Here is a 22,941-nt window from a genome sequence, read left to right on the forward strand (position 1 = left end):
GGACCAGATGGTTTCACTGCTGAATTTTATCAAACATTTAGTGAAGACCTAATACCAATCCTCCTTAAAGTTTTCCAAGAAGAGGACAGAATACTCCCAAACTCATTATACGAGGCCAACATCACTCTAATACCAAAACCAGGCAAAGACACCAGAAAAAAAGAAAATGCAGACCAATATCCCTGATGAACATACATGCAAAGATACTCAACAAAATATTAGCCAACCAAATTCAAAAATACATCAAAAATATCATCCATCATGATCAAGTGGGAAACATCCCAGGAATGCAAGGATGGTACAACATTTGAAAATCCATCAACATCATCCACTACATCAACAAAAAGGACAAAAACCACATGATCATCTGCATAGAATCTGAAAAAGCATTCGACAAAATTCAACACACATTCATGACAAAAACTCTCAACAAAATGAGTATAGAGGGCAAGTACCTCAACGTAATAGAGGCCATATATGAGAAACCCACAGCCAACTTACTTAAAAGCAAGAAGCTGAAAGCTTTTCCTCTAAGATAAGGAACAAGACAAGGATGCCCAGTCTCCCCACTTTTATTCAACATAGTACTGGAGGTCCTAGCCACGGCAATCAGACAACACAAAGAACACAGATAATCAGGCATCAACACAAAGAACACAAATAAAAGGCATCCAGATTGGCAAGAAAGAAGTTAAACTGTCCCTGTTTGCAGATGACATGATATTGTACATAAAAAACCTTAAAGAATCCACTCCAAAACTGCTAGATTTAATGTCTAAATTCAGCAAAGTTGTGGGATACAAAATTAATACAGAGAAATCTGTTGCATTCCTATACACTGATGATGAACTAGCAGAAAGGGAAATCGGGAAAACAATTCCATCCACAATTGCATCAAAAAGAATAAAATACCTAAGAATAAACCTAACCAAGGAAGTGAAAGACCTATATCCTGAAAACTACAAGATACTCTTAAGAGAAATTAAAGGGGATACTAATAAATGGAAATTCATCCCATGCTCTTGCCTAGGAAGAATTAATATTGTCAAAATGGCCATCCTGCCTAAAGTACTCTACAGATTCAATGCAATCCTATCAAAATACCAACAGCATTCTTCAATGAACTAGAGCAAAGAGCTCTACAGTTCATATGGAACCACAAAAGATCCCGAATAGCCAAAGCTATCCTGAGAAGGAAGAATAAAGCAGAGGGAATTATGCTCCCTGACTTCAAGCTCTACTACAAAGCCACAGTAATCAAGACAATTTGGCCCTGGCACAAGACCAGACCTATAGACCAGTGGAACAGACTAGAGACCCCAGATATGAACCCACGTATATATGGTCAACTAATATACGATAAAGGAGCCATGGATGTACGTTGGGGAAATGGCAGCCTGTTCAACAGCTAGTGTTGGCAGAACTGGACAGCTAAATGTAAGAGAAAGAAACTGGACTACTGTCTAACCCCATACATGAAAGTAAACTCAGAATGGGTCAAAGACCTGAATGTAAGTCATGAAACCATAAAACTCTTAGAAAAAAACAGAGGCAAAAATCTCCTGAGTATAAACATGACCAACTTCTTCATGAACATATCTCCCTGTGCAAGGGAAACAAAAGCAAAAATGAACAAGTGGGACTATATCAAACTAAAAAGCTTCTGTACAGCAAAGGACACCATCAGTAGAACAAAAAGACATCTTACAGTATGGGAGAATATATTGATAAATGACATATCTGATAAGGGGTTAACATTCAAATTATATAAAGAGTTCATGCATCTCAACAAAGAAAAAGCAAATAAGCCAATTAAAAAATGGGCAGAGGAGCTGAACAGACACTTCTCCAAAGAAGAAATTCAGATGGCCAACAGGCACATGAAAAGATGCTCCACATCTCTAATCATCAGAGAAATGCAAATTAAAACCACAGTGAGATATCACCTCACACCTGTTAGGATGGCCAACATCCAAAAGACAAACAACAACAAATGTTGGTGAGGTTGTGGAGAAAGGAGAACCCTCCTACACTGCTGTTGGGAATGTAAACTAGTTCAGTCATTGTTGAAAGCAGTATGGAGGTTCTTCAAAATCTAAAAATAGAAATGTCATTTGATCCAGGAATTTCTCTCCTAGGAATTTACCCTAAGAATGCAGGAGCCCAGTTTGAAAAATACATATGCAACCCTATGCTTATCGCAGCACTATTTACTATAGCCAAGAAATGGAAACAACCTAAGTGTCCATCAGTAGATGAATGGATAAAGAAGATGTGGTACATATACACAGTGGAATATTATTCAGCCAGAAGAAGAAAACAAATCCTACCATTTGCAACAACATGGATGGAGCTAGAGGGTATTATGATCAGTGAAATAAGCCAGGAGGAGAAAGACAAGTATCAAATGATTTCACTCACCTGTGGAGTAAAAGAATAAAGAGAAAACTGAAGGAACAAAACAGCCACAGACTCACAGAACCCAAGAATGGACTAACAGTTACCAAAAGGAAAGGGATTGGGGAGGATGCGTGGGAGGGGAGTATAAGGGGGGAAAAGGGGCATCATGCTTAGCACATATAATATAGGCAGGGGGAACATGGAGAAGGCAGTATAACAGAGAAGACAAGTAGTGATTCTGTAGCATCTTGGACAGTGACTATAATGGGGTATGTGGTAGGGACTTGACAATAGGGGAAGTCTAGTAACCATTATGTTGTTCATTTAATTGTACATTAATGATAGCAAAATTAAAAAATTTAAAAAAAAACAGAGGGAACAAAGAGAAAATAAAGATTGCATACTTCAGTAGTTACCTACCAAAGTTACATTAATATAAAGGGACTAAAGATACCAGTTAAAAGAAGAGATTGGCAAAGTGGATTGAAACACATAATTGAACTATATGCTGTCTGCAGGAAACTCAGTTCAAACATAATGTTATAAGCAGGTTGAAAGTAAAAGGATAGAAAAAGATACATATAGAAGTATTAAAAGAAAGCAAGAATGGCCATATTAATATCAGATACAGTAGACTAGATAAATTACCAGAGATGAATATAATAAAAGGGTCAAATCACCAACTGGATGTATCAATTTTAGTGTGTATGCATCAGACAACAAAGTTTTAAAATACGTGAACTGAAAACTTACAAAACTGAAAGGGTAAATAGATAAATCCACAAGTGCATTTGGAGGCTTCAACATCCTTTTCTCACCAATTGATAGAACACTAGATAGAAAATCAGCAAGAATGTAGAACTCAGAAACACCAAGAAGTAACAATCCAATCAATGTTACAGAACACTCTACTCAACAACAGTAAAATACACATTCTTCTCAGTTGCTTACAGAACATTCAACAAGATGGACCATCTCCTAGGATATAAAACAAATTGAAAAGTTGAAATCATACATAATATGTTCTCCGATCAAAGTGGAATCAAATGAGAAATCAGTAACAGAAAGATAAAGGAAAATCTCCAAACACTTGAAAGCTAAATGACACATTTCTTTAATAATCATGTCCAAAGATACACTGGGTCATGTGAACTTAAAAGATACATTGAACTGAATGAAAGTAAAAATACAGCATATCAAAATTTGTGGGATACAGCTAAAGCAATGCTTACAGGGAGATTTGTAGCAGTAAATGCATACACTGGAAAAAAGGAAAAAGTCTCAGTAGTATAGCCTTCTACTTAAACTAGAAATGAATAAATAAACCTGAAAAAAGCAGAAAGAAGGAAATAATGAAGATAAGAGTACAAATTAATGAAACTGAAAACAAAAATAATAGAATATTTATTAGTGGGTCTGTGAATTAAACAAGAATCTGGATATTTGAAGAGATCAATAGAATTGGCAAACCTGTAGCACAACTAAAAGAGAAGACAAATAACCAATATAAAAATACAGTGGCAGATATTACTACTGACCTTGCAGACTTCAAAAATATAAAAAGAGAATATTACAAACAATTCTACCCATGTAAATTTGACAACTTGGATGAAATTGACCAATTCCTCCAAAAACGCAAACTACCATAACTCATCCAATATAAAATAGATAATTTGAGTAGCCCCATAACTATTAGGAAATTGAATTTGTAGTTTCAAATTCCTTAAAAAGAAACATCCTGGCCCAAGTGGTTTCACCAGCAAATTCTACCATTTTAAAGAATTTACACTAGTTTTATACAATTTTCAAGAAAATAACTGGAAGACGAGGAGGGAATATTTCCCAATTCCTTTTATGAAACCAGTATCCATGTGATAGAAAACCAGACAGAGTACAAAAATAGAAAACAACAAACCAACATCCCTTGTGAAAAAACACACCTTATCAGAGTATTAGCAAATAGAATCCAACAGTCTGTAAAAAAGAACTATATGTGGTGACTATGAGGTGAAATCTAAGGATGCCAGCCTTATTCAATTTTAGAAAAATTAATCAGTGTAATCCATCATATTAATAGTGTAAAAAAGATAAGTCACATGATTATATCAATATAGATAAAGCATTTGACAAAATCTAACAATCATTTTTAAAACTCAAAAATAGGAATTGGGTGTATTAGTCAACTTGATAAGGAACATCTATAAAAATATCTAAAGCTAACGTATTTATTGGTGAAAGATTAAATGCTTTCCTTCTAAGATAGGAACAATGCAAGGATGTGCACTCTCACACCTCTTACTGAATATAGTACTGGAAGTTCTAACAAGCACAATAAGGCCAGTGATGTCACTGGTTTACTCACTAGCTGGCCACAGCTATGTAAGTAAGCCCAGTCAGGGTTAGCTGAGACCAAACTTGCCTGGATGAGCACAGCCCAAATTGTCCACCTGCAGAATCCTGAACTAAATAAATGGTGGGGGTTTTAAGCCACGAAGTTTGGAGTGGTTTGTTATGTAACAGTATCTAAATGATACAGGAAGACTCAATTCTCTATATATGTCAGTTGTCCTATAATTTTCAAATTTACATATTAATTCACTACAAATTAATTTACAAATTAGCACTGTCCCAACCGAAGTTTTTTTTCTAACTAGGTAAACTTAATTTCAAGTTGACAGGGAAAAGTAAATGAGGTAGAATAGAAGAGCCTAAAGAAGAGAAGTAGGGACACTCCTTGTGACTTAATAAAACTTGTTACATAACTCCAGCTGTTACAGCAGTGTGGTACTGGTGCATTAGTACACAGTCAGACAAATGGAATAAAAGGAAGTCCAGCTGTGTGGTGTATGATACAGGTGAAATCTCAGTTCAGTGGGGGAGATAATTGTCCACTAACTAGGTCTCTAGATGAGAGGAAGGAAGTTTGCTTTTCAAAAATTAAGAGAACAAAAGGCAAGACACAGAACTGGAGAAAATACTCACAATATGTACATCTGCTAGAGGACTTGGATTCAGATTATATAAAGAACTGCAACTCCTAATAAGACAATTAAGCCAATAAAAACACAGACAAAAGATAAGAAGGAAATGCTTCACCAAAGAACATAAGCGAATGGCTAATGACCTCAAGAAAAGGTTTATAATTAGTTTCCAGGAAATGCAAATGATAACCACAAGGTAGCACCAAACACCTGTATTAAAATTAAGCAGACTGACAGTACCAAATGTCAGTAATGATGTATGGCAGCCAGAACGCTCATACTTTGCTGACGAGGATGTATAATGGTACAGTCACTTGGGAAAGCTAGATGGCAGTTTGTTAAAAAGTTATGCGTTCACCTGCCATACTCCTAGCACTTCTCTCCTAGGTGTCCAGGAGAAAAGGAAGAATAAGTCCATAGAAAGATTGCACATATGTGTCCATAGTAACTTTATTCACAGTAGTCAAAAACTGGAAACAACCCCACTTGCCATCAGTTGGGACTATATGTTCATAAAAGGAATACTACTCATCAATAAAAGAATGAATTGCCAGTATATACAATAGAGATCAATCTCAGTCATTGTGCTGGGTGAAAGAGCAGACACAAAAGAGTACATACTGTGTGTTTCAAATTATATAACATCCTGGAAAATTCAAACTAGTTGGTAATGACAAAAAAGCAGATGAGTGTTTTCTTAGGGCCAGGTGTAGAGAGGGGTGGATTGCAAAGGGTCCTGAGGAATTTTTGGGGGAAATGCAAATATTCTGTGTCTTGTTTGTAATGGTGTTTTCACAGGTCACATCAAGACTTACTGAAGTATATACCTTAAATGAATGTGACTTATTATACATTAATTGTAACTCAATATAGTGATACTTGAAAATCCAAGTTTATATACAAATGTATTAAAGTGCAGGCAGTCAGACAGTTTCATATCCTGCTGATAGGAGGGTGAACTGGTCAACCTCATGTAGTGCTGCTTAGGTATTCTCTATCAAAGTTACAAATGCAAAGCACCTTTGACTCAGTTTCACTTTCAGGAATTTATCATAATTCCACACTTACTAAATGATGTATTTACCAGGTTACTAATTGTAACATTGTTTGTAATAGCAACTAATGCCTACCAATAAGGAAATGGTTAAATTGATCTGGTACAGTTGTGCAATAAAATACCTAAGCAGTTGGGACAAACAATGAGGAAGTTCTTTGAGTACTGCCACAGAATATCTCCCAAGACACTTAAAGTGACAAAAACATGGGTCTCACAGTGTATATTATGCTAAAATTAGAGTAAGAAAGGGTGTATATATGTGTATATATTTGAGTTTGCTTGTATTTATTACCAAGTGTCTGGAAAGGTACATAAGAAATTAATACTAGTGATCATATTACAGGGAGAATAGGAGCTGGCAAGGCAGGGAAAAGGATATAAGGGACAAGGAGACTGTTTGGTATATACTTATGATGTTTGAATTTTGAACTGTAAACATAACTATGAAAAAGAATAAATAGAAATTCTAAGTTATTTAAAGAGAAGGTAAACAAAATCCTGAGTAGATTTGTTGGAAAGAAAACTATGGACAAATAATCAGATTATACAAAAATATAAGATAGCAGAAACTCCATGGGACAAAATATTTATTAAGTTTGGAGCCAATCATATTTTCTTTTAAAATTTATATTTCTAATAGTAATTGGATTTCTTAAAATTGGTGGTTTATTAAATAATGATCACCAAGTATTGTACATTTAAAAAAAGGAAAAAAAGTGCATTGGTTACAGAAATTCCATAGTCCATACTCAGTATGGACTCTGTCTCTTTCTTGGGACCCTGGGTCAGAGTCTAGTTAGTTGGTCTCAAGAGGACCTGGTGTCTGTGTTTTTCTAGGGCTCTCCAGATGACTGGTAAATGCTGCTGGAAAGGGACCACTGCAACTGTGCTTCAGCTGATAGCTGTGCCAGGTGTGGTGTGTCATCTGTCACAGTAGAACAGTTTCATAAGATAAATTCTATTTGAAATTGAAATAGAACTGTAATACATTTGTATTTAAACTTGGATTTTCAAATATCACTATATTGAGTTATAATTAATATATAATAAGCTTCATTCATTCAAGTATGTATACTTCATTAAGTCTTGATGTATTCACCTGTGAAAACACCATTACAAACAAGACACAGAACCCTTTATTTAAAACATAGTTGATGTACAGTATTACATTGGTTTCAGGTGTACAGCATAGTGAGTGATTCAACAATTACATATAATATGAAATGCTCACCAAAATAGGTACCATCACCATGCAAAGTCATTTTAATATTATTGACTGTATTCCCAATGCTTTACTTTTCATCTGTGTGACTATTTTATAGTGAGAAGTTTGTACCTCTTAATCCCCTTCATCTATTTCATGTATCACTCCACCTGCTTCCCCTGTGGTAACTCCCAGTTTGTTCTCTGTATTTATAAGTCTGTTTCTGTTTTTTTTATTCATTCTTGTGTTTGAATGTGAAACATTTTCTCTGGTGGCCCTATTTTAGATTCCCTTTAGACACCAGTAGAATAACCTTAGTGTATTCTTCTAAGATCTATTACAAATTCTCAGGTTGTAGAATTTGTCCACCTTCAACTGGGAAGGTAGATAGAACATATTGCTTTGGGATATTCAAGCCAAAAGTATCTAAAACATGTAACAGTATGGCTCTTCTAAGCTAAAGAAAATCCTCTCATTATAGGGAATAAGTTTAAAATGTTCTTGGAATGTTTTGAACTAGCGAAAGGCTTTTTCCTTGTTTTTAAATAATACTGAAAAGGGTGAGGAAATATAGAACTGGTCATTGCAATTTTTAATTTCACATTCTTTTTTTCTTTTAGTTGGCTTTTGAAACAATGAGTGTTATATCTGTGGTCACTAACTGTGCTCTGATTGGAATGTCACCACAAGTGAATGCACTCTTTCCAGAGTCAAAATTGGACCTCATTTTGATTGTAGTAGCAGTGGAGGTAAGTGAAAATTTAAACCTGTTGTAAATAGTTTCCACATCAGATGCCTCTGTTATTTTAAATCAGTGATGCCCCGGCTGTCAGTGACTGGCAGTTTAGCAACATGCATTTACTGGTAAGAAAGCAAAGCAGTTCAGGAAAAGGGAAGACATGATGATTGAAGCTGTGCATTCCTGGTCATTGCCCAGCTGTGAAAAACAGCACATGGTGCAAATGGTAGAGTAACTTCTCCAGCCATGTTCCTGACCTGTCTGGGGCTGGGTAGATAAATCCTACCTGAAATAGAGTTCTGTGGATTTGATGTGTTTTTTTAGTCTGTGTTGGGATCTATCACTTACACTTTCTTAAGCATAAATCCTGAGAAACACTTTTTCCTAATGATTTGTTTGAGTCTTATTTGCAACAGGTGTTGGAATTCATTGTGAAACTCTTAAGACTCCAAAATGTAATGTGTAGGAAGACTCATAGTTTCATGTACAAATACAACTTGGCTGTCTGGGCACTTTTTAGTTTTTCATTTTGTTTATCATGTTTCTGAATATGGATTACTATAACATCTTGAAAATAAAGTGCTAACCAATTGCAAATGGAAGAACTTGCAGGAATTGTTTTTTTTTGTTGCTATTGATTATAGTTAGGAATATTGTGACCTTTCATTTTTGGATATTTAGAAAATGGAGCAGTTGTGGAAATTTATTAAAGCAGAGTTTAGGATCGTAGAGTGAGGATTCATGTACCTAAAGCCTCAGGACTTAGGGCTGAACAGAAGAAATGAAATTGTGAACTTGTACATTTCCAGTAGTGGCTAAAGAAATACATCCTGCCTTGCCTTATTTACTCTTTTAGTGTATTTAATAGGAATCTGTGTTCATGATGGACAATTTATGTAGAATAATTGTTTTGGAAAATGATTTTAGACAGCAGTGAGGAGGAAGGGAAAGAGAAGGGCTCTGGTCAATACAAGTAGGTCCGTTTTGAATTTTGTGAGTTGAATAGGATTTTGGAGAGCTATTTGCAAGGCTGATTTGTTACCTGTGGAAGTGAGAGAACAAAGTAGGTATCTTAGAGGATGGCCAGCTGACTTTGATTAAGGATATGGCCCTTAACTTTGCAGATGTAGGAAATTGCCTTTGCCAGTACATCCAGAGTTAATTAGGCTTTGGGACCAACTTACACTTAAAACTAGACTCACAAAGGACTGACCAGAATGCCAGGTAGTTAATTTACTATAAGGAGATACTTTCCCACAGACTGTAACAGTAAGTGTTAAAGTGAAAGTGGAATTGGTTATTAGAAGATTCTTGGTAAATATAGAACCACAGCAAGAGGAGTGGGATAGTCTTCAGAGACACTGAAAACCTGAAAACCACCCCTGCCTGCAAACTGAGCAGAGCTCTGTCATAAGCCAGATCTGGGAATCCATCTCCAGCTTCTAAACAATGCTTAATGTATTGAATATTGGCCACTTCTTGATTTTACCTTCACTTTCTCTAGATTTCTGGCTGGCCTAGTGTTAAGTATGGGCCAATGGGTTTCAGCCCCGGGCAAGTTCACTGTGGATTCAGTGTTCACTATGGAAAAATGACAGTGGAACATTCTTGGGGTAAAAGGGTTTATACCCAACTTTATTCCCACGGTGGCAGGTCAATCACTAGAATCCCGTCCACTCAGAGTCTGCATGCAGCAAGCTGGTCTCTGTCTCTGGGCCTCTCTGCGCCTGCAGCGGTCTCAGTCTCTGCTCTCCTGCAGCCTTGTAACCGTGCAGCCATGCCACCGTATCACCTAGGGCACTGGGTGGAGCTCTTTATATAGAGTCAATAACAACGTATTGCCCACACGTGGGTAGTGAGCTAGCCCACTAGGGCCAAGTAAGAATCCTGGCCACAGGAACCTTCACTTTATCCACATGCCCATTGATTAGGCTACTGCTTTCTTTTGTATTTGGTGATACTAGAATCAGATATCCAGGGCGTGGTTCTTCTCACTTAATTTGGGAGATTCCTGGCCTGCAGGACTGGTCTGCAGATGGCTAACCTCAAGTGTTGCAGGCTAATTTTGCTAGTCCAATCCTCATGGATTCACTTAATCTGCAAGTTTTGTTGGTCCCCCTAAATTCTAACTATTATGCCTCCTTCTAAGTGTTTTGTCTTTTCATATAGTTTTTAAACAACTGTTTTACTGTCATTATCTAAACTGGTTCTTTAGAGTGCAATGGAAGTAAGTCTTTATCATCTACAGAAAATTTCAATTGTTAGCCTATAATTGTTACTAATTTTCACTTTTTTACTTTTGTAAGCTTTTTATTTTGAAATAATTATAATTCAAAGGAAGCCGGAAAGATAGTCCAGGGGTCCCATGCACCCTTCTGCCAATTTGTCCTGATGATTTCAATTTTATGTAACTATAGTATGATACCAAAACCAAGAAGTTGACATTGATACAATGTGTGAATAGTTGTCATTTTATCACATGTAAAGATTCATTTAACCACCACTACAGTCAAAGTACATCTCCGTCTCTGCAAAGGTCTCCCTCCTGCTTCTTCTTTATGGTCACAGCTGTTCCCTCCCCCACCATCTGTAACCAGGGGCAACTACAAATCTGCCCTCCATGCTATAATTTTGTCATTTTGAGAATGTTACTTAAATAGAATCACTCAGTATGAAACTTTTCCTTTATAATTTCTATTGTGGTTTGAATTATGCCCCCTGAAATGTTACGTTGAGGTCTCAACCTCCTGGGCTTTAAAATGTGACCTTATTTGGAAATGGAGTTGCTGCAGATGTAGTTACAATGAAGGTATACTGGACTAGTGGAGACTCTTAGTCCAGTATAACTGGCGTCCTTATAAGAACAAGGGAAAAACGTCCTATGATGAGGGAGGCAGAAACTGAAACACTAGCTGCAAGCCTGGGAATACCAAGGATTGCCGTCAGCCATCAAACCTTCGGAAGCAAGCACCAGGGAAGTGTTCTCTTTTACAGGACTCAGAGGGAGCATGTCCCTGCCTCCACTTAATTTCAGACTTCTAATCTCCAGACTGTGAGACAATAAGCCTTCCAGTTCATACTATGATATGGCAGCCCTACGAAAGTAATGCAGTTTCCTTTCTGTCTGAAGAACTTCTTTAGCCAGTGTTTTAAGGGCAGGTCTGCTAGTGTCAATCTCTTAGCTTTTCCTTATCTAAGAATGTTTTTTCTCTCTCTCATTCTTAAAGGATAGTTCTGCTGGATATAGGATTCACAGATAACAGTTCTTTTCTTTCAGCTTGCAAAAATATTTTGGCACTTCCGTCTGGTCTCTGTGGTTTTAAGATGAGAAACTTGCTCTCGTTCAAACTGGTGTTCTCCGTAGGTAATGTGTCCTTTTTCTCTGGCTGCTTTCCATCTTTAGTTTTCAAAAATTTAATTATGATAGATCTTGGAGTGGATTTTTGGGGTTTATTCTGTTTGAAGTTTGCTCAACTTGTTAGATCTGTAGATTGTTCTTTCAACAAATTTGGGAAAATTTCAGCTATTTCTTCAAATACTCTTTTTCATCTTTCTTCCTTTTTCTTCTCTCCATTTGGGATTCTGATCATATGAATGTTGGGTCTTTTGTATTTTACCACAATTTCCAAAGGCTCTGTTCAGTGTTTTTTTCTGTCTTTTCTCTCTCTGGTTCAGATAAGGTGAATTCTATTGATATATCATCAAGTTCACTGATTCTATCTTCTGTCTTTTTCTCTAATATTGAGCCCATCAACTGAATTAAAAAATTTTTCTATTAATGCATTTTTTCAGTTCTCTAATTTCCATTTCATTCTTTTTTATAACTTCTACTTCTTTGCTGAAATTTTGTTTTCCTATTTGTTTTAAGGGGGTTTAGTAATTGATTATTGAAGCATTTTTGCAATGTCTCAGCTCAGGTTGCTATAACAAAATTCTACAGACCAGGTGGCCTAAATAACAGACATTTATCTCTCACAGTTCTGAAGTCTGGGAAGTCTAAGATTAAGGTGCTGGCAGATTCAATTATTAGTAAGGGCCCTTTCCTGGCTTGAAGATGGCTACCTTCCTACTATGCTTAATGGCAAAGAGAAGAAGCTCTGATGTTTTTATACGGTCACTAAATCCTGTTATGATTCTGATCTAATCTAATGATTTCATCTAATTCTAAGGTCACTAATCTACTCTCATGTCTTTATCTAAACCTAGTTACTCCCCAAAGTTCCTGCCTCCCAATACATCACATTAGGAGCTACGGCTTCAACATAAGAATTTCAGAGAGATATAACATTTGGTTCTTAATATAACTGCTATAAAATCCTTCTCAAATAATTCTAACATCTGGCTTATCTGAGAGCTGGTGTCTATCAATTGTATCTTCTCAGTGAAGTTGAAATTTTTCTGGTTCTTGTTATCATGAGTGATTTTTAATCGACAGTTGGCATGGGCAGTATGTTATGAGACGCTGGATCTTATGTAAATCTTATGTTTTAGCAGGCCGCCTCTGACACTTCCGTGTGAGGGTGAGGTGTGGGGTGTGTCATCTCACTACTGCCGGTTGGTGGTCGAAGTCCAGATTCCCCACTGGGATCCCATTGTCACTTGTGGAGGGTTCTAGTTACTGCTGGACAGGGATCAGTTCTGGCCCCCACTAGGCCTCTAATGACATCTCCTTTGCTAGGAGGAGTGCACACAGCTCATTATTGCTTCCTGCATGGCCTTTTTACTGCTGACTCTCCCTAGGCTTCCTGCGTCACTGCCCAGTGGGGCATGGGAGGGAATCTTGTAGGTCAGGCTCTGCACGTCTCACTGACAAAGTGGGGGAGGGTGCTTCTTACCATTCAGCAGGAATGGAAGGCTCGGTCTCCTCTTGGCCTCCTCTGGTGGAGACAGGCCCCTGTTACAGGATGGTAAGGGCATGAGCCTAGGTGCTCCTCCAGGAATTAGCTGGCCTAGGTGGGGGTGGGCCACAGTATTTCCATGGTCTTTGGCTGGAGTAGAGTGGTTATTGTCTGAAAGATTTCTGTCTTGCTAGGTTGCCCCTTTCCTGATCCTTTGGCTAGAGCGAGCAGGCCATTCTTGGGGCTTGTTTTCCATCTGTGCCCATTGGCACGTCTGGGTTGCTGCTTCCTCAGCATGTAGTTTGGGGTACATTAGGTAAAGAGAAGCCCCTGGAAACTCACTGCCATGTTCTTCCCTAGGGTCCCTAGTCAGTTGCCTTCTCTCTACCTTTTGGAGTCTTATGTTTATTGTATATATAATGTCCGTGGTTCTCATTTGTACTTAGCAGGATTATTGAAAGGTACTTTTACTCCATCTTCCTGGAAGCAGAAGTCCGCACTGTCCTGTTTATTAACAGTTTTTTTTCTCTTTTGCTTAGGACTTGTGCACATGTGAAATCCTTTCTTGGGCCTGGCTAACACACTTTTATTCCTTGGGTCTCCACTCAGACACCAGTGGGCTCCCAGGCTTCTCCGATCCCTCCATCTCAGCTAGATCTCTTCTCTTTGCCTCTCATGAAGCCTTGTATTCTTCCCCTTCATGGCATTTATCCTATTGTAAGCCTTGCACTTACTAGTCCACTTATTTATTTCATGTCCATCTCTCCTGGGCACTGTCCGCTTCATGGGAGCAGGACGATGTCTACTTGTCTGACTCAGTAATAAGATTACTCCCTAGAATAGTGACTAAAACATGGCAGTACACAGTTCAGTGTTTAGATGAATGTTAAATTAATAAACTAAGCTGTTAAAAAAGAAAATAAGCATTTCATTTTTCTCATTTAAAAAGGAAAATGGGTATTATTCTTTTTGATAAATTCAAATTCAGTATTGTAGGACTATTATTTGTTAGTATATATATATATAATGTTTTCTGAGTTCTACTGACAGAATACAAAATGGCAAGTGCTCATACATTTCATTCCTTAATTAAGTTATATTCAGTCAAGATCGAGAGCTGCTGAGTATGTGACCCTGAATTTGGTGCTAAGAAAAGACAAAGCCATCTTTTTATTTTTGTTTTCAAGAACTCTGCTTCTTAGCATAGCTGAGAAGATGTGCACATTTTACACATACACACAAACACACACATGCACATATCCACATATATATATGGATAAATACACCTACTAGAGATGCAACTGGGCACTGTGAGCAATATGCCAAGTGGCTGGTCTGTGGTAACATGGAAGAAGAGATACCCACAAATTTCATTCAAAGACAGCAGACCCTTTGCTGTCTTTATGTTCTTCCTTTGGTGAGGTCTGGGGCCTCTAGTGTATTTGGTAGGGCCTGGATGTGACCTAATCCTGATTTCCTGGAGCAATTTAAAAGGCAGTTTCTGCTGTGCTGGTGAAGATTCCTCGTGAATACCGACCTCACTGTAATCTGCTCCTAGGATGTACATCGGGAGCACCCAGCAGCCTGGAGGGTGGGAGGCAAGAGGGTACCCCGGGTGGAGTTAGAGGAGCCACGGCCTAGAAGAAAGGTATTTTTCAGCTTGAAATTAATCCACATAGATCAAAACGCTAGCATTGTTTTAGGCTATTTCATTACCTCCTTGACTTATACATCTAAACAGGAAGTACTTCCTTTGGTCACCAAGGCTAAATCCTTATAAAAATGCTTATTTGATCTGTACTTTTTTATGAGATGGTGACTCATAAAAATGTTATCAATATTTTTTAATATGGAAATCATTCCTAATATGGAAACCACCCAGAATTAGAGGGTGAGGGTATGTTGAGGAGGTTAAATGTGTTCTGCACTTTCAGTTTCTTGCTTTTTTAATTGTGGTAAAATATATACATAACATAAATTTACCATTTTAACCTATTTTTTAATGTTTAGTTGTAGTAAAAGTCACACATGAAATTTACCCTCTTAACCATTTTTAAGTGTACAGTCCAGTGGCATTAAGTACAAGCGTATTGTACAGGCGTCACGACCATCCATCTCCACGACTTTTTCATCTTCCCCAACTGAAACTCCATGTACATTAAACACTGACTTCCTGCTCCCTGCTTCTGCAGCCCCTGGTAGCCACCTTTCTTTCTGTCTCTCAGGAATTTGATTAGGAACCTCAATAATGGAACCATACAGTATTTGTCCCCTTGGATTTAGCTTATTTCACTTAGTGTAGGTTCTTCAAGTTCATTCATCTTGTAGCGTGTCAAAATTTCCCTCCTTTCTAAGATGGAAGGATATTCCATTGTAGATGTGTGCCACATTTTATCTATCCTTTCATTTGTCTATGGACACATGGGCTGCTCCTCCCTTTTGGCTGTTGTGAATAATGCTGCTATGAACATGGGTGTACACACATCTTTTTGAGTCCCTGTTTCCACTTCTTTTGAGTATATAGCGAGAAACAGAATTGCTGGATTATATGGTAATTCCGTGTTTAATTTTTTGAGGGATCACAATACCATTTTCTATAGCGACTACACCATTTTGCATTCTCATCAGTAATGCACAAAGGATCCAATTTCTCTACATCCTTGCCAACATTTGTTATTTTCTGTTTGCTGATAGTAGTCATTATAATAGATATGAGGTTGTATATCACTGTAGTTTGATTTCCCTAATAATCAGTAATATAAAGCATCTTTTTGTGTGCTTTTTGGCCATTTGTTTATCTTCTTTGGGGAAATGTCTATTCAAGTCCTTTGCCTGTTTTTTTATTTTGTTTTTTGTTGTTTACTTGCTGATTTGTAGGAGTCTTTATGTATTCTGGATGCCAATAGATTTATGATTTGCAAAAATTTTCTCCCATTCTGTGGGTTGCCTTTTCACTCTGTTGATGTTATCCTTTAATGCACAAAAGTCCAATGTAACCTATTTTCTCTTTTTTTTGGCCTGTGCCTTCGATGTCATATGCAAGAAAACATTGCTAATCTAATGTCATGAAGCTTTTGCTATATGCTTTCTTCTAGTTTTACAGTTGTACATCTTAAATTTAGGTCTTTGATCCATTTTCAATAACTTTTTATATGTGATGTAAGGTAAAGATCCAAATTAATTCCTTTACACATGGGTGTCCAGTTTTTCCTAGTTCATTTGTTGAAAAGACTGTCCTTTCCCCAGTGAATGGTCTTGGCACCTTTGTTGACAAATGATTTAACAATATACGTAATGGTTTATTTCTGGGTTCTTTATTCTGTTCCATTGGTCTGGTTGACATTCAAAAAGCTGTATTATTTAATACATACAGCTTGTTGAGTTTGGAAAGAAGTATATATCTATCTTTATGCCAGTATCATACTGCTTTGATTACAATAGCTTTGTAGTAAACTTTCAAATCAGGAAGCATGAGACTTCTAACTTTGTTCTTTTCCAAGGATGTAAAGGGTTGCTTTGGCCTTTCAAGTGTGTGTTTGTTTTAATGTACTTGTAGTAAGTATAGCTATTCATTTTCTGATTCTTTTAAACTATTAATCAAAAGTTGAGTTGTGTTGGCACAGACTGATGTTAACATTACATCTTCTCTTTCTACTACAGTAATATATTTGAAGATTTATTTGTTTTATTTTAATGACTTTCTTACCTTTGGGAGAACCCTAGCTTTGGTTTCTCAACTGAGAATTTTGTGTGTCAGAACAAAACCAAGCTCATAGAAAGTGTTAGGAGAAACCCCCAAATTAGTAAATTAGCTAGTTTTATTCCAGTGTTGCTGAGATCTAAGCTGAATGCCATCTGGTCTTGTAATGAATCCAAAAAGTGGAAAATTTACTAATAAATCAGAAAATACAAGTTTTTAGTTGATTACCATTTAAGTTAATAAAATCATATTGAAATTCTAATTCAGAATGTAACAGAAAGTACATCACAACCATCAGTGGATCAAATTAACATGTTTCTGTTTATAAGACTTTTCTCTTTGATCTGCAGGTATATCTTCAAATAAAGAAGTAGAATACTAAAATTACGTTTTATTTTCTGTTTTTTCCTGGAGTCTAGATAAAGTGCTAGTATTAATTACTGAGTTTTAAAAATGTTTTGCGAGTAGTGTATTAAGTTAACAGCATGATGTAGTCTCATATATTCATTCATGGCCTCTAGAGGAGTAAAAATTTCACTAATTCAAAAAAAAATCATAATAAGCCATAAGCATATATATAGTAAAATCTTGTATAAATTTTTAATATCTTGATACAAAAATAAGATATTTTAACTTCTTTTCCTTCAAATTTAGTAACATCCAAAATATATTTATGTGATTAGAATTTGTTAACAAAACAAAGATGACTGACAAAATTTAACAATTTTATAAAGTTGATACAGAGAATTCAGTGTTCTTGTAATTTAAATTGGGAATGAATTGATCATTTTGAAAGCTTTTCTGGTTCACATTTCCAAAGCCAGGTAACTCTTAAGTTTTATTTAGGTTTTTGATTTTTTAGGTTTTTTTAAAGCTTGATGTAGTACAGCATGAAATTGAGTAAAATAACGATCTTTTACTGTATGCTGGTATCTCAGTGTCATGTCACAGCTTTTGTGTATTTACTGCCATCTAGTGTTGCCGTTAAAAACTAGGGACATTTGAATACTACTTTTATTTGTAAAATAGTTACAGAAATTTCTTACAGACTGACCAAGAGAATTAGCCTATCCATATAGGAAACCATATGATGAAGCCATATGAAAATGCTATTTTCTAGATTAAAAATAGTCAAATATTGCCAATGGCATAAAGTTGAGCCCACAGGATTAAATCAATATCTAAATAATTTCTTTTAAATAATTGTCATCCTCACTTTCAAAACAAATTTAGTTTACTTCTTTAATGGAATTCCAAGCTAAGGATCTCTACTTTAAATGCAGAATTACACAGAGATCTTCAAATGACCTAACTCCTCTAAGTACCAAATGTTTGATAATCTTTTACTTTATTATTAAGTGCATTCATTTTTAAATTCTAAGCCTTTGTAATTCTAAACTTGGCAAAATGCACCAAACATTTTGAATGCTAACAATTCACCTACAAAAAGCTGTTATTTTTCTAAGGTGAGAATGAATCACTCCCCCCAGGAGTTATAATATTTCTAATGTTTAGATCCCGGTGACTTGCAAAAATCTTTCTGTACCGTGCATGTTTTAATTGATAGTTTTAAAAATATCACTTACCTGAAGTTTCTTTAAAAATAAAAAAAGTAACCTATGTGATTTTTTTTTTTCTAGAGCTGCCTAGAAACAGAATTGATTCTCATCTGTTTGTAATCTGACTGTGTCTTCTGAAAATATAGAGAGCTTTTAGGGTTCTTTTATGCCTGACTCACAGGGTTTATTTTCCTATTAAAAAAAAATAGTTCCAGACTTTAAGAAAAGTTACAAGCATAATACAGATAATTCCTATATACCCTTTATTAGGGTTCACTAATTTTGAGCATTTTGCCATATATGTGTTCAGTTTCATGCTGTTTACATCTGTATGTATGTGTACACGTGTGTGTTCACACACATACATGTAAATTTCAAATTATAGAGTGTCTATCCCTGTACTTCCTCTCAGTGCATCATTGCCTTGGGCCAGTCACCTTGTCTTGTAAACCTGTTTCCGTGACTGCAGACTGAGGCCATGTCAGCTTCCCTTTCTGGGATGCTTTGAGGAGTAGAAATCACACACATGTGACCCTAATCACAAGTGGCTGATATTGACCGGGTGCTTAATAAATTGTAGGTCTTGTTACCACTCTTACAAGGCAAAACATAAACAAGATTGTGCAGGTGAAATTCCCTACACAGAGTAGGGCACTTGTTGAGGCACAGGAGATGTGAGCTGCGGTTCTAACTGGCTCAGTTATGAATAATGAAGCTTTCATTATTTTTTTTTTTTGAGAGGGCATCTCTGATATTTATTGATCAAATGGTTGTTAACAACAATAAAATTCTGTATAGGGGGGTCAATGCTCAATACACAATCATTAATCCATCTCAAGCCTAATTCTCTTCAGTCTCCAATCTTCTGAAGCATAACGAAGAAGTTCTTACATGGTGAACGAATTCTTACATAGTGAATAAGTTCTTACATGGTGAGTACAAGGGCATTCATCACAGAAACTTTCGGTTTTGATCATGCATTATGAACTATAAACAATCAGGTCAAATATGAATATTCGTTTGATTTTTATACTTTATTTATATGTGGATCCCACATTTCTCCCTTTATTATTATTATTATTTTTATTTTTAATAAAATTCTGAAGTGGTAGGTAGATGCAAGATAAAGGTAGAAAACATAGTTTAGTGTTGTAAGAGAGCAATTGTAGATGATCAGGTGTGTGCCTGTAGACTATGTGCTAATCCGAGCTAGACAAGGGCAATAAAACATCCACGGATGCAGAAGCTTTCTCTCAACACGGGGCGGGGGGGGCGGTGAGGTTCTAAGCTTCACCACTGTTGTTCCCCAATTTCTCACCTGATGGCCTCCCTGTGACTGTGCCTGTCTTAGGTTGTTCCTCCCTTGAGGAATCTTACCCGTCTCTGGCTAACCAGTCATCTTCCGGGGCCATACAGGGAAATGTAAAGTTGGTAAGTGACAGAGAAGCCATATTGTTTGAAAAGGTTAGCTTTTTACTTCTTTGCAGATTTATGCCCTGTGGCTTCTATGCCCAGCACTTATCTCGAGGTATCTTTACCACCTGGAGGAATTATGATACTCGGTAAATTCGATATGAGGCTTGAATTCTATTTAAGGGTTGTAATTAGGAAGGAAGAAGAAAAGCTATAGAGGTAGCATATGGAAGAAAACATGGGAGGATTGATTATTTCTTTGACATATCTTCTTGTAGAGTACCTTAAGCTTTTATTATTTTTATTATCATAATCATTATTTGTTAAGACAACAGTGTAGCAGCATGGGAGTAGCATGGAATTCTAATTTAGGGGGTAGCTGAATTAGAATCTCTGCACACGTTGGTTTCCTCAGATGTGAAATAAAAGCATTGGTAATGTGTGCAAGAAGTGATGGGCACCAGGTTTGACAAAGAGGAGGAGAAGAAAAACACTAACAAAGTAATAGAACTGTCCTTGTTAATGGGCTTATCCTTAGACAGCCTGTATGTCCCCATCAGCTTGTTGACACGGTTCTATGAGCTTGGTTCTCATGACAACATTAAATTGGTTTTGTGTTACAGTTTCTTGTTTATATTTTAAACCCCCTCTCATACTCCCTCTCTTTTGTGCCTGTTCCATCATGAGATGTGATTCCACTTTTCTTCTCTCTTCCTGATCTTGCTCTTGCACTTCAGCCCTCCCTCCAGTCTGTCACATAAACAGGTATTGCTGATTCTAATGTTTGAATATTGAATTAGTCTCTTTTCCCTGTTACCACTGGCAGGGTTTGAGTTCAGGCTCTCACCATTTCTTATCTGGACTTATTTTTTTAAATAGTTTTATTGAGATAAAATTGACATACATACAGTTCACTCATTTAGAGTGTATATTCCATGTTCTTACCTATAGCAGCTCCTCACTAGCCTTCTGGTGTTCATGCTTTCTCTCCACTGCTCCATGCCTCTATTTCTGGGGTGGTTATTCCAAAATGAAATTCTCATTTATTTCTCCTATGCTATAGGCCTTACATGAATCTCCATGGCTTACAGAGGAAATGCCTCAGTCAAATATCAGATTCTTTACAATCTTCTTTTCCTTTCACCTCCTCTGCTATTCCTTTTCACCTTGGGCATCCCAGAACCTTCCTGCAAATTGCTATTAGCATTTATTAAAACCATAGGATAATCATGTGTCTCTTCCACTGGACTGAGCTTTCTGAGCACATGGGCAAGGGCAGGCATGCAGTAAATATTCAGTAACTGAAAAGTGTCCATTGAACAACTGTCTTGCTTGAGGGTTTCAGCCCTGGACAAGTTCACTATGGATTCAGTGAGACCAAAAATGACAATGGAATGTTGTGGGTAAACAGGGGCTCATACCAAACTTTATTCTCATGGTGACAGGTCAAGCACTAGAATCATATCCACCTCTGCCCCCAGCAAGCCCTTCTCAGTCTCTGCCTCTGCTCCAGGCTCTGCCTCTGCTCTTTGCTACCCAGTCTTTGCTGTCTTCTGTAGCCTCCACTCTCCTGCTTCCCTCTGCTGTGCTCCAGGCTCTCTGCTTCTTCTTTGGGCTCTGCCCTAGAACTGGGCAGAGCTCTTTATGTAGCAACACAGCCAATAATGGCTTATTGCCAAAGGTATGCAAGCATGTGCCTGAGCAGTAGGCTAGGTATTACATCATTGCATGTTCACAGTGGGTGAGATTAGGATCAGGTGAGGATCCTGGCCATGGAACTTCCATTTTCCCTACACTTATTTTAACTCTTTGTTTTTATTCATATTCAATAACTAAGAAATGTCTATTGAATTACATTATCTTTCTTTCCCATTGATTAAGCAATTGCTTGTTAAATGTTTGTTAATGAATGAATGAGTCACAGTTTTGTTTTGTTTTTTTTGTAAACATGCAGTCAGTGGCAGTTTTTCAAGAATTAATTTCAGCTTTATAATTAAAGACTTTGGTGCACCTTTGGCTAGTATACTAACAAAACCCTTAGGTAAAATACTAATATTGTTTGTTAGACAGTGTAGCACAGTGATTAAGAACATAGGCTCTGGGTTGAATTCTGGCTCCACCATTGACAAGTTATCTGTCTTTGAATGGATTCAGTACCTGCAATTGTTAGGAGGATTAAATGAGTAGATGCACATGGTATGCTTGCTACAGTGCCTGGCAAGATTAAGTATTCAGTATTTGGTAGTTGTTTTTCAAGAAAAAATGTTTTCATAGAAGTCTCTTCACTACATTGAAAGGTCTGATTAAACTCTGAGAATCTGATTGAAAAACTTGCCTAGGAAGGGCCCACAGTCAGCTCTTCATCTGGTCACCACTTTCCAGAGCCTGAGCATGTGTTGGGTTCCTAGGAGGGTAAATACAGTTTTTGACTTTTGGATTAGGGTCCTTTTGAATGGAATTATTGAACTGTGTTTTTTTTTTCCTTTTTCCTTTTGTTTTCTTTATTCCTGTGATAATCTTGGTAATTTTCTGATTTTTCTATACGCTGCCCCCTCTTCAGTTTTTATCCAAATGAAACATTGCCCTGTGTGGGAATAATTAAAAACAATCAAGGCAAATTCTTGCATTGAATACATATTTATTATGTGCTTAAAATATGCCAGGCACTATTCAGATATAGCCCTGCTGTAGAAATGCTCATGGACAGGATCCTCCAGGAGATGAACCCAGGGCAGTAGCAGGCCTCTTTTCTAACCTCCCCTGCTGGCTCAGCTGTCTCCATCCCCTCTCCTGACAGTGCCTGCAGAAGGATGCAGGCTCTCCTAGCCTGCTGGGTGGGGTCATGGGAAATATGTCCATTCACTTTGTTAAGTGCTCACCAAGAGGCATTTTGTTCCTGAATCTGTTTATGTGTGGTATTCTTGTTACTCTATTGGCATAATTTAATTAAATGGAATGAAAACTAATGAAAATGTGTATGCTAAAACAGAGAGCTGTCATTTCTCTGAAAACCTTTGGAAAGACTCCATAAAGACAAATCACTATCAGAT

The 22,941-nt window shown here is 37.0% G+C and overlaps 1 protein-coding gene across 5 annotated transcripts in view; it reads left to right on the forward strand.

The window, feature by feature from the left end:
* The window catches only part of ANO10 (anoctamin 10), a 335,794-nt gene that overhangs the window by 54,105 nt on the left and 258,748 nt on the right, over positions 1-22,941 (forward strand). For all 5 annotated transcript variants that reach the window (XM_073232454.1, XM_073232457.1, XM_073232458.1 and 2 more), the window contains exon 11: positions 8,263-8,391. In XM_073232454.1, the coding sequence (XP_073088555.1) occupies positions 8,263-8,391 (129 nt within the window). The remainder of the gene's footprint in view (positions 1-8,262; positions 8,392-22,941) is intronic.

The sequence above is a fragment of the Manis javanica genome, chromosome 3, assembly GCF_040802235.1.
Source record: "Manis javanica isolate MJ-LG chromosome 3, MJ_LKY, whole genome shotgun sequence".
NCBI lineage: Eukaryota > Metazoa > Chordata > Mammalia > Pholidota > Manidae > Manis > Manis javanica.